The 14,079-nt window shown below is 30.8% G+C and overlaps 1 protein-coding gene across 3 annotated transcripts in view; it reads right to left on the reverse strand.

Annotated features, from left to right (window-relative positions):
- The window catches only part of FOCAD (focadhesin), a 252,868-nt gene that overhangs the window by 139,779 nt on the left and 99,010 nt on the right, over window positions 1-14,079 (reverse strand). For all 3 annotated transcript variants that reach the window (XM_025051385.1, XM_006918338.3, XM_015594517.2), the window contains exon 12: window positions 236-340. In XM_025051385.1, coding sequence (XP_024907153.1) covers window positions 236-340 — 105 coding nt within the window. The remainder of the gene's footprint in view (window positions 1-235; window positions 341-14,079) is intronic.

A 14,079-nucleotide genomic window follows, 5' to 3' on the forward strand; every position in this document is an offset into this window, starting at 1 on the left:
GCTAGCAACCCTGGGAATGTAAAGACCTTATTTCTGGTATCACTAATGGGGAAACTTATAAAAATGATTTAAAAGAATTACTTCTTAAATACTGTAATAAATATTTTAGACCCAACAAGGGAAGTAGTGATCATAGCAAAATTATCTAAATTTCATATAATACCAAGCAAAATTCAATGTATTATTCATGCCTCATTCTCCTTTTGCTCCCAAGTAAGTTGGTTAATATACGAACCTTGTGAACACCAAGTGTAGGTAAAGTATATAAGATATCATTGTATAATATAGGTTCCAGTGGTCTTCCTAATTTGAACATCAAAACTGGAATTAAATTTGGTACCTAAAATAAATTTTAAAACATATTAATATGATTCTAAAAGAAATTAATCTATAAAGCAATCATTATTTCATTTTTCTTTAAAATAGTAATATAAATACATACAAATTAGAAGACTAAAAAGTGTCAGAAATTTGTTAATGGTAATTCGATAGTAACACTCATATTCTATCTTTTATAATTAGCTGCCAAACACCAATCAGAAAATGTTTTTCTTAAACTATGACATTAACTCTCAGCAATACAGAACTAGTTAAGACATATCCTGTCCCAAAGAAATATATAGTTCTAATGAGCAGCTAATACTTAGGATATATAAACAATAAAGTAACTCCATAGAGTGAAATAGCCAATTATGTTATTCCAATATGAAATAATTGAAATCAGTTGTACTGTAACAGGTGTCAACTGGCAAAAATTTCTCTCCAGGTCCCCATTTCAACCCCTCCGCATAACACAATAAAATGAGAAGAGCAATTCATTTGTGGATCAGGAGACTTAATGATGTTAAGGTAATAATGTTAAGGTGGTAATATTTCCCAAGTAGATCTACAGAGTCAATGTAATTCCTATCAAAATCCCTGATGGCTTCTTTGCCAAAATTGAGAAAGCAATCCTAAAATTCACATAGAAAAGCAAGGGATCCCGAATAGCCAAAACAATCTTGACAAAAAACAAAGTTTGAGAACTCAAAACTTCCCATTTTCAAATTTTACTACAAATCCACAGTAATCAAAACAGTATGATACTGGCTTAAGAGTAGAAATATAGATCAATGGGAAAAAAAAACTCAGAGTCCTGAAATAAATCCTTACATTTATGTTTAATTAATTTTTGATAAATATGCCAAGAAAATAAAATGGAGAAAGAAAAGTTTCTTTAAAAAATTGTGCTGGATTTCAACAACTGGATATTCACATGCAAAAAATTTAATTTGGACCCCTTCCTCACACTGCATGTAAAAATGAATCTAAAATAAATTTTAGATCTAAATGTAAGAGGTAAAACTATAAAATTCTTAAAGTAAAATATAGTTGGCCCTTGAATAACATGGGTTAGGAGCGTTAACCTCCTGTGCAGTCAAAAATTTGCATATAACTACTATAGGAGTAAATTTTTGTGACCTTGGGTTAGGCAATGCCTTTAAAGATGTGACACCAAAACCACAAGCAAGCAAAGAGAAAAAAAATAGACTGAGTTAAAAATATTTGTCAAAATATACTATAAAGAAAAGAAAAGAAATCCCACAGAATGAGAAAAATATTTGCAAATCATATATCTAATAAAGAACTTGTATCCAAAATATATAAAGAATATTTACAACTCAATAATGAAAGGACAAATAACCCGATTTTAAAAAAGGCAAAGAATCTGAATAGATATTTCTCCAAAGAAGATAAACAAACGGCTAATAAAGACAGGAAAAGATATTCAACCATCATTAGCCGTGCCCTAAATACAAATCAAAACCAGAATGATATACCACTTCATACCCAATAGAATGCTTGTAATAAAAAAAAGACAGAAAACAGCAAGTGCTGGCAAGCATGTGGAGAAACAGGGACCCTTATACACTGCTAGTGGAAATATAAAATGGCACAGACCCTTTGGGAAACAGTCTGGCAGTTTTTTAAATGGTTAAACAGAATTACCATATAAGCTAGCAATTCTACTCCTCGGTATCTACCAAAGAGAAATAAAAACATAACCACACAAAAACCTGTACATAAATGTTCATAACAGTGTAATTCATAATAGCCAAACAATGGAATCAACTCAAATGTCCATCAACTGATAAAAGGATAAATAAAATGTGGTCTGGCCATATAATGTTATATTATTTGGCCATAAAAAGGAAAAGGAATCAATATGGATGAAACTTGAAAACATTATGTGAAGTTAAAGAAGCCAGTCACAAAAGACTACATATTGTATGATTCTGTTTATATAAAATGTCCAGAATAGGCAAATCTATGGAGGCAGAAAGTAATTGCTTAAGATGGAGCAACTGTAGGAGAAATGAGGAGTGATTGCTAATGGGTACAAGGTTTCTTTTGGGGTGATGAAAATGTCCTCAATTTATTTGTAAATATGTTTGCACAATACTGTATATATACTGAGTCACTGAATTATACACTTTAAATGAATGAATTATATGGCATATGAACTATACATAAAGCTAGTTTTTATTTTAAAAATTCAATTCAATTCAAAATCATTGAGTGAATACCTACTATGATGAAGAAACTGCTTGATGGCACAAAAACATTTTATTTTCCTTATAGTGTATTTCACAGTTTTGTTGTCCAGGATTTGTTAAATTTCTTCTATCTGCTATAATCTTAGAAAGCCTATTCAGTCTTAGCTTAGAAGGCATCACCCTGATTCAATTTCAAAGAGGAAAAAATCCTCTTAACCCTACCAACAAAAATTTGACAGTTAAATATTAATTCATTAGTGGGCCTGACCATTATATACCATGGCAGCATTTGGAGCTATACATGTAATGGCTATAGACTTTCAACACACAGCCAGAATTTATGGTGTTTTTAATAATTGCTGAGGCTCTACTGGAACAGAAGTTTCAACATCCTCACCTTGAGTAAATGAAGGGAGACAAATTTTTTAAATGGCTTCCTATTCCCCATTTTAATTAAAAACAAAAGGTTATCTTAGATTGTACTATATGTGTCTCAATGAATTACTTCTTCTGGGAAGATTTCTACCAAGACACTTTGACAGATTCTTAGTTCTGGGAAGGGTAATCAGTACATTTAGTGGCATTTTATAAAATAATGTATTTAGTTGTACGGCTTTTAAACAGTTGTTTTAATTACATTGTCAGGAAATAAATAAAGTACCAAAGACTCCAGTTCCTTTGAGTCTTAGACCTAAAGAAGTATGTAAGGGAATTTATTTTCTATGGCAAGTTCAAAAATGAAAAAACAAAGTGAAAAACTTTTATAGTAAATAATCTTAGATTTAATACAGTTCTTAAGGCTATTATGGCAGAAATCAAATCCTCAAGTCAATAGAAAAAACAAAATAGGTGTTATTTAGATAGGAGAACACAGATATAGATATATAGGTGTGGAAAAATTTTTTGCATAAAGTATGGACTGTTGTTTTCCTAATGAAATAACATATGTGTATTTATTGATTTACTTGAGATGTCATTATAAGCTCTTGATTACTCTGTTCTTGGGCCTTCTACTCTCTGGAGGTGGAAAAGAGAATGAATCTCTGACTTTATATTAAATTTAAAATAAGCTGGTAAGTGCCCTATAATTCACTGACTCAAGACATTTTAGGTTTCCTAAAACACAGTGCTTTCTTTTCCTTCCTTCAGAGTTCAAATCCTTGATAAACAAACCAATTTAAAATGATGGGATTATTAAGGCACCCCTATAAGACTATCAGCAGACTTCTAAGCAAAATCTTGCAAGCCAGAAGGGGTAAAGGATGGTATATTCAAAGTGCTGAAAGAGAAAAACAGCCAGCCAAGAACACTATATCGAGCAAACTTTCCTTCAAAACTGAAAGAGAAATAAAGACTGTTTCAGATATACAAAAGCTGAGAGAGTTCATCCATTAGAACTGCCTTACAAGATGTTCTAACAGGAGTCCTTCAGGTTGGAAGAAAAAGACACTAGACAGCAACACAAAAGTATAGTAAAGTATAAAGCTCCCTGATAAAAGTAAATATATAGGAAAATAGAGAATATTGTAATCCTGTAATGGTAGTATATAAATCACTTTTGGTTCTGGTATGGATGTTCAAAAACAAAAGTATAAATAACTACGAGTATAAAAATATGTTAATACACAATGTAAAAAGATGTAATTTGTGACATCAATAACAAAGTGTATGAAGGGATGAAAAAGAACTTCTGCATGTGACTGAAGTTACCAGCTTAAAATAGACTGTTATAACTATAAGATGTTTTCTGCAAGCCCCCATGGTAACCACAAAGAAAATACCTATAGAAGGTACACAAAAGAAAATGAGTAAGGAAACGAAGCATGTCACTATTTTAAAAAATCGATGAAAAACACAAAGGCAGCAAGAGAGGGAAACAGGGACAAAAAAAAAGCTGTAATACAAACAATTTTAAAAAATGGCAATAGTAAGTCTTGTAAGAGATAGCTATAATTACTTTGAATGTAAATGAATTAAAATCCCCAAACAAAAGACAAAGTAGCTAAAAGAATAAAAAACAAGATACAGTTATTTGATGTATACAAAAGATTCACTTTACCATTAAGGACACATATAGGCTAAAAGTGAAAGGATAAAAACAAGATACTCCATGCAAATAGTAAACAAAAGAAAGGAACGGTAACCATACTTGTATCATACAGAACAGACTTTAAGTCAAAAACTGTCACAAGAGACAAAGGACATTATATAACGATAAAAGGGTTAATTCACCAGGAAGATAAAACAGTTATAAATATATATATGCGCCTAACATCACAGCAATATGGGTATTCCCAAATATATGAAGCAAACACTAACAGAACTGAAGAGGGAAATAGACAGTAACACAAATAATAGTAGGAAATTTCATTACACCACTTTCAATAATGGATAGAACACCTAGACAGATCAATAAGGGAAGAGAGGACATGAATAACACTGTAGACCAAATGGACTTATGAGACACATATAGAACATCCACCTAATGAGAGTAAAATACAAATTCTTCTCAAGCACACACAGAACATCCTCCAAGATAAATCACGTTAGGTCACAAAATAATTCTTAACAACTTTAAGATGACTGAAATCATGTCAAGTATCTTTTCTGACCACAACAAAATGAAGCTAGAACTGAACAACAGTTAAGAAAAAAAATTCACCAATAAATGGAAACTCAACAAAATACTCTTGAACAACCAATGGGTCAAATAAGAAAAATAAAAGAAAATTAAAAAATATTTTGAGACTAATAAAAAAGAAAACACAATATACCAAAAACTTATGGGATGCAGCAAAAGCATCACTCAGAGGAAAGTTTATAAAGGTAAATGCCTACACTGAAAAACGAAAAGGATCTCAAATAAACAAGGTAACTTTGTATCTCAAGGAACTAGAAAAAGAATAAACTAAGCCCAAAGTTAGCACAAGGAAAGAAATAATAAAGATTAAAGCAGAAATAAATTAAATAAAGACTAGGAAAATCAACAAAATTGAGTTGGTATTTTAAAAGATCAACAAAATTGATAACCTGTGAGCTAGACTAAGGAAAAAAAGTAGACTCAAAATCAGAAATGAAAAAGGAAACATAACTGATGCCACAGAAATAAAAAAGATGATACAACTATATACAATTATACTACAATAAATGTGATAACCATAGAAGAAATGGATAAACTCCTAGAAACATACAACTTACCAAGACTGAATCATGAAGAAATAGAAAAGCTGAACAAATAACAAATAAGATTTAATCGGCAATCAAAAACCTCCCAATATAGAAAAGCCTGGGACCAGGTGGCTTTTTAGATGAATTCTACCAAAACTTTAAAGAACACCAATCTTTCTTAAACTCTTACCAAAACAGTGAAGAGGCAGGAACACTTCCAAACTCATTTTATGACACTAGCACTACTCTCATACTAAAGCCAGATAAAGACACTACCCCCACCAAAAAAAGAAAAAAGAAAAAAAGAAAAAGAAAAAGAAAAGAAAACTACAGGTCAATATCCCTAATAAACATATGTGTACAAGTCCTTAGCAAAATACTAGCAAGCAGAATTCAATAGCACTTTAAAGAATCATACACCATGACCAAGTGGAATTTATCCCTGGAATGCAAAAATGATTCAACATATAAAAATCAATCAATGTGATAAACTACATTGACTGAATGATAAAAATCACACAATTATCTCAATAGACACCCCAAAAATCATTTGACAAAACTCAACACCCTTTCGTGATAAAAAAAAAAATCACTAAACTAGAAATAGAAGGAAATGACCACAACATAATAAAGTCTCTTTATTAATAACCTATTGCTAATACCATAGTGAACAGTAAAAAACTGAAAGCTTTCCCACTAAAATCAGAAATAAGGCAAGGATGCTCACTCTTACTATTTCTATTCATAGTACATAGTATTAGTAGAACATAGAGCATAGTATTGTCACAGCCAGAGCAAGTAAGAAAAGTCATCTGAATCAGAAAGGAAGAAGTAAGATTATCTGAGTCCACAAACAACATAATCTTATATGTAGAAACTAAAGATTCCACACAGAAAAAGTTAGTTAAAACTAATAAATTAATTCAGAAAAGTTGCAGGATACAAAATCAACAAAATCAAGTTCAGTTGTGTTTTCATACACCAACAACAAACAATCTGAAAGAAAAATAAGAAAATCTCATTTAAAATAGCACCAACAAACAAACAAAAAAACTTAGGAATAAACTATATAAGTCGTATACTAAAAACTACAAAACACTGCTTAAAGAAATTAAATAGAACATAAATAAATGGAAATACATTTTGTATTCATATACTGAAAACTTAATATTGTTAAAATGTCCGTATTACCCAAAGCTAATCTACAGCTTCAATGCAATTACTATCAAAATCTCAATGGAGCACTTTTGCACAGTAGAAAAAATAATCATAAAATTCATATGGAACCACAAAGGCTCGGAATAAATAAAACAATCTTGAGAAAGAAGAACAAAGCTGGGTGCTTCACACGTACTTACTTCAAAACATATTATAAAGCTACAGTAATCAAAACAGTATGATATTGGTAGAAAGATAAACATATAGACAATGGAATAGAACAGAGAACCAAGAAACAAATCCATGCATATATGGTTAATTAATTTATGACAAAGGAGTCAAGAATATACAATGGAAAAAGAACTGTCTCTCATTTTTCAACAAATTGCTGAAAAAAACTAGGTATCTATATGCAAAGAAGAATATTGGACTCTTATTACACCATGCACAAAAAACAACTAAAAATGAATTAAAGGCTTAAATATCACACCTGAAACTATAAAAATTCTAGAAAAAAACATAAGAGAAAAACTTCATAATATTGGTCTTGATAATGATTTCTTAGATATGATACCATAGCACAGACAACAAAGGCAAAACCAGACATGCGGGCCGAAATCAAACTGAAAAGCTTCTGTGTAGTAAAGGAATCAACATAGTAAAAAACACAACCTACAGAATGGTATAAAATACTTTCAAACCATGTATCTGTTAAGGGGTTAATATCCTAAATATATCAAGAACTCCTACAACTCAACAACAAAAAACAAACAATAACTTGATTAAAAAATGACCAAAGGACTTGAATAAACATTTCCAAAAAAGACATAAAAATGGCCACAGGTATATGAAAAGATGCTTAACATCACTAATCATTACGGATATGCAAATAAAAACCACAAGATATCACCTCACACCTGTTAGGATGGCTATTATCGATAAAAATAGAAAATAACAAGCCTTGGTGAAGATATGGAAAAATTGGAACCTTTGTGCACTGTTGGTGGAATGTAAAATCGTGTAGCTGCTATGAAAAACAGTACGAAGTTTCCTCAAAAATTAAAAATAAAATGGACATATGATCTAGCAATCTCACTTTGGAAATTTCAGGACAGGCAGTAGTCTTTTTCAAAATCTATTCGCAAGAAAATCAACTGCACAGTTGCTGTCAGCTGCCTGTTCTAAAACAATAGTCTTTTTATTGAAACACAAACTTCTGTAACATTTTATGGAATATAAAGAGAATTCAATTGTTTGACTTGCTTAACTTGGCACTGCTGGCTTTTATACTAAAACACCTGGGCATTTTCAAAAATATTTCAAAGAATTGAAATATTTCAAAAGAACTGAAATCAAGATCTCAAAGAGATATTTGCACTCCATGTTCACTGCAGCATTCTTCACAATAGCCATCAATGAATAAATGGATAAAGATGATATAAACATACAATGTAATATTATTCAGCTTTAAAAAGGGAAATCCCATCACTGCAACATGAATGAATCGTGAGGACATTATGCTATGTGAAACAAGCCAGTGACAGAACGATAAATACTGCATGATTCTACTTGTATGAGGTATCTAAAGTAGTCAGTCTTAGAAGAAAGTAAAATGATGGTTCCCAGGGGTTAAGGGTAGGAGGGAATGGTGAGTTGCTATTCAATAGTATATTCTCTCTTGCAAGATGACAAATTGTATACAATACTGTACTGTATGTTAACATTTTGATAAGAAGGTATATTTCATGTTATGAACTTACTACGATTTTTTAAAAATCATGGGACGGTTTTCTGAGTCAGAAGAGTCTTTGTCAAATTCACTTAAACAATTTAATTTTATGGATGATGAAACTGAGGCCCAGAAGAATCATAAAGTTAGCTGGTGGCAGAATGAGGATAGGAGTCCACATCTTAGTTCACCCGAGCATTCTACCTTGGCAAAGTGAAAGCAGTCAAAGAGTCCAGGCTATCTATAACAGAATACAGAGCTCTCATGTAAGTCTCCTCCCTATATTTGGGCAAAACATACAGGAAAAAACAATCGGGAGATACAAACCTGGAGTTAATTATATAAAGAACAGAGTTTAAAATTTTAATGTGGATTTCATGAAAAATATCCATATTGGCAACACTGTATGAGGTTATACAGATAACAGAAAATTCTTTCAGACAGTTCTATAATGAAAATCATGAGTAGTGCTATCTACTGATAAATTATTAGAAATAAAGAGTTTTGTTATTATTCATTTTAGTTATCAAAAGAGAAAATATATAATTAATGTTTATAACTATCCTTCGTTTTTTAAAGTATATTACTATGTAAGAAATATAGTAATAAATTAATATAAATAGAAAATAAAAATACCACTGGAAAAAAATAAGACATGATCATCTAACGAAAAAAGGCAAAAACTGAAAGCAGTATCTGTTTTTCTTTAACTTTTCAGACTTATGTTTTATAAAACTAGACTTGAACCACAAAAGTGAACTTTTAGTTTGTATTTTATTCATATAGTTAGATAAATGTTGAACCATCTTTGCATAAAACTTTGTCCTGTGAAAAAAACAGAAGTAAATTCTAAGTATGCAAGTATATTTGCTATTTATAAAACAGTAAGATAATAGTACGTGTTAAGTTAAAAATGAAGATAAAACATTTTTATATAAGAATGAATATGCTTGAATGATTCATAAATACAGAAGTATAAATGAATTCCTTAATAATTTTAACATTGAAACTTTAAAAGATTATTTGTTCTACAAAAAAGGACATAACTACTATTATGGTTTTCAACATTAGTGGATTCTACCTTTCCAATTACTTGATATTTGTATTTATGGTGTCTCATTATTTAAGCAATACATTGGAAAGCAGTCCATTAACAGAAGTGTGAAAAAGCTAACCATCCCTTCCACTTATGAGGAACCTGCGGGCATGCAGCAACATCAAAGAAATGTAAATACGGTATTTTATTTTACTGTGGTTCCAATTATATTTATATAATAAATTCTGATTTAAAAAGTGGTCTAGGGTCTTGAAGAGTCAAATAAGGTCAAGGGAAGAAAGGTATCTACAATAACAAAGGCCTCTACCAGTCAGTCTTCTTTATTTTTGATATTCACTCTCACCTTATTCCAGTCCTGCTCGAGGACCTGATCTACAATGACTCCTCTAATAGTCGCAGCCAACATCTACTGAACAATTACTATACTCTCCTAAGCACCTTATAGAAAATCATGATTATCACCATATTTCAAATGATAAAACTAAAGCTCATAAAGGCCAAATAATTTGCCCAAAGTAACAGTGCTAGGACATACTGGAGTTAGGATTGGACCAAAGCAATTTACCTCCAAAGCTCATACACTTGCCACTTTGACTTACCAAAGGCAAGGTTGACTTCTTTTTCACCTTTGCATCTCTGGTTCCCAGCATACCATAAAATGCTTTTAGAATGCATGAACTACTCCTAATTTATCTGCTCAAATTCTATTTAACAAGCTAGATCTTATAATAATGTTACAGCTATTTGAATCTGTAAACCATTATTAAAAGCCTACCACTTGCAAAGAAAAGTACTTAAAGTTAGTATGCTAAACAAATTAACTTAGAATCAGAAAAAAAAAATCACATTATGTAAATGTTAGCAGGACATCATCAGAATATAAGTTAAGAATTTCCCAGTATATAGAAAATACGGTCAATGATACAGGAGCTCCAAGTATGGAAAAACAGAAGAACTATCACAGACTAGAATAAGAGAAAGTATCATATCACTTGAGGGGTCTGAAATTCTTGGAAGACAAAAACTATGACCTTACCCTACCTAAATTTGATTTCTGGGTTAGTCTCCTTAGCCATCCAGATCTTTATTATCTCTCAGAGACAACTGATATGTTTAGAAAATGGTATAAGAAAACTTAAATCATAAAGTAATGGCTAGCCGCACTATTAATATATAACCACCAGCAAGAAAAAGTATAATCAACATTAATTTTCTCAATTGCTAACATTTTGACAACTTGCTATAAATGATGACCATAATGACTGAATTCCTATAAGCATAAAATTTCCTTCCTGAACTGACTGGCAGAACAAAAGTTAAAAGCCAGTGTCTGATAAGTATAATGTATGTATTTTTTCCTTTCAATTAGGTACAGTCAGTTTCTACTACTGTCACTAGCAATGTGTTTTATATCAGAGAGTTGGAAGAAGAGTATGAATGCCTCCCAACAATGAGGCATAATTAAATACAGATCAGCTATGTAAGCAACTATGTAATAAAACTGGAGAGATTCAATGCTTTTGAATTTATTAAAATAGTAAATTACAGAACCCAAAGCTATGACAGTCAGGTCAATTTATTGGAATATGAAAAACTATGCAAGACTGACAACGGTAAATGTAAACCAGTCCAAACTACATTTGAGGGGATAAAGATTAAATGACCAACACAAGTTGGCTGAATATAAATATGACTTCAAATCTTTACTTTCCTTCTTCAATGACGAAAATCCTTTGAAGTTTAAATAGGTGGTAAATATCTTATACCATGAATTTTATAAGGTCCTAATTCAGTCTCACATTTAAGACTGACCATTAAATGAGGTCTATACAAATAATGGCAAACAAATAATTTGAATGATATATATTAACCAAGAGGATTCACACCCAGGATGATGTAAAATTAATGAAAAAAGCTAGAAACATAAAAAAAAAAATTGATTTAAATTTCTTGGAACAAAGAATAACAAAAAAGACTGATTCGATTGTTTGGAGTAGACAGTATACTGATAAGAAATAACAACAACAAAAAATGGATTTAGCAAACTTCTATTTTGCATAATCTTCTGCATTAAAAAAAAATTATTAGGCTAGAAAAGTGAAATAAGTGTTAGTAAGAAGACACTGACCTGAGTCACACCCATGATAGAAGGGGACTATGTAAACCAATAGAAAAAAGTTAACCCATGAATGGTTTTAGAAAAACTGCTTAGCTATTGAGGAGAGGAAATCTTAACACATTACCATGCAATAGATGGGAGACCACCTAGGAATACCAGGTGCTGTAGGCGTTTTTTAAAAAAATACATAAAAAAGTTCCAGATAGATTCCAGAATGAAACATCAAAGAGAATCCAGAAGAAATATTAAGTGAATATTTACATGCTCTCTAGAAAGGGCTCACTAAGCACTGAAACAATAAAAGACTATTAAATAAAGATGGATACAATTTAAAAAGAAGCACATTTACAAACAAAAAGAGCTGCTGAATTAAAAACATCCTAGCATAACAGAAAAATCCAATAATATTTAGAAATAAAGTTAAGGAGATAACCCAAAGAGTAGAGTAAAAAAGCAAAGAGAAGGAACTGGGAAAAAAAAAAAAAGAAAATGATAAGACCAGTAAAGGAATTCAGGGTCCAAATAAGAGAAGTTCCAGAAAGAAATCACATGGAACTAATATAATATTGTATGTCAACTGTAAAATAAAAATAATTAATTATAAAAAAGGTTTCGGGAAAAAAGACCAGTAAAGAAATTAATAAAAAAAATAATTTAAAAAATTCGCTAGAATTTAAGGACATGAATTTCCAGATTTAAAAGAGATGCCAATTATCTAGTACAACTGAATAAAACAGAATCACATAAAGGCACATCATCATGAATTTACAGAGTACCAGGAACAAATAGAAGATCCTACAATCTTTCAGAGAGGAAAAGTAAAAACAAGGAGTAGATTCACATAAACATATACTCTGCAATTTAGGAATCACAATAACAATGGATTTCTCCACAGCAACACCACAAACTATGGAAGCAATGGAAGGAAACAAACAAGATCATGAAGAAAAATGGTTCCCAGCCCATAATTCTACACCCAGCCAAAGTAACTCAGTACCTTCCACACAGTAAAGCATTCACTAATAGTTTGCTTTTAAAAAGAAAACCAACATGCATGTGTATGATTATGAACCAATGATCTGACATTCTAAAGAATGCAAAAATGTTTTAAATACAGATTCCCATTCATCCACTCCCAAAAATGGGCAAATCACATAAATCTAAAATTTGACAAGAAAAAAAAAAAAACAGCAGCAAATAAGAACTTCAAGAACATTTAATCTCACTATTTTTAAAACAAAATTATAATAATTCTCACTAGAGTTTAAAGTGTTTTTAAATAATAAAACTTAAAGATACAGTGAAACAGATTTCTCACATAACTCTGTGGGAATTAAAGGTGATACAATGTTTCTAAAAAGAAAATGTTTAAAATTCACTTAAGAAGTTCAGCTCCAATCTGGGATTTGTTTCAAAATAACATTACAAAACTGGGGACTGCAGACTGGAGGGTACAGAAGATACAGACCAGCTTTATCATGATAATTGTTGAGCATAAGGAATGTATATGTTAGGTTTATCCTATCTTTATACTAATTTACACTATTCTCCCCACTTTTGAATATGCTTGGAACTTTTCATAAAATGTTAAAAATCTTCTAATCTAGGGTTCTCTCTACATTTTAATAAATGTACTTTTTAAAACAAAAGAGAAATAAAAGCTAAGGGACAAAAGAGCATGTGTTATTTTTATGTCAAAGTCAATCAACTAAAAGAGGTAAAACAAAACAAAAACTTTTATAAAAAAAACCAATACAATGTACAAAACATATGCCAGGGGAAAAAATACTATAAATAGGATTTTCTGTTATAACCACAAAGAAAAACGGGCAAAGAAAAACAAAATTCTGTGTTCCTATACTACGGAATAGAAGAATTGAAAAAATGGGTATCTTCAAATATTTAAAAGGCTAACATATAAAAGACAAATAGGTTTGTTTTATGTAATCCCAAGGCCCATATTGAAAGTTGTATATGGGTTTAATACAGGAAAGTTTTTTTAAAAAACACCTAGAGGATAGACTGGGCTGCCCTAAGGGGCATTACATTTTCTATAATCAAAGGTACTCAAAATAAGAGAATGATAACTGCCTACTTAGGAGACATTCAACTTATACATTAAAATATCAAAAAGCAAAAGAGAAAAGGAAATGGTAAGGATTGATTGAGAATCTACTACTTAAAAATATAAAACATAACTCAAATTAATAAAAATTTAAGTAAATATTTGTGTAGAAAATAGTTAACATAACAGGCCTGAGACTGCTGCCACCCTTAAAGCCTTGCTTGCAAAGTTAGCCTTTAGGTAGGA

Source organism: Pteropus alecto, unplaced genomic scaffold (genome assembly GCF_000325575.1).
Source record: "Pteropus alecto unplaced genomic scaffold, ASM32557v1 scaffold95, whole genome shotgun sequence".
NCBI lineage: Eukaryota > Metazoa > Chordata > Mammalia > Chiroptera > Pteropodidae > Pteropus > Pteropus alecto.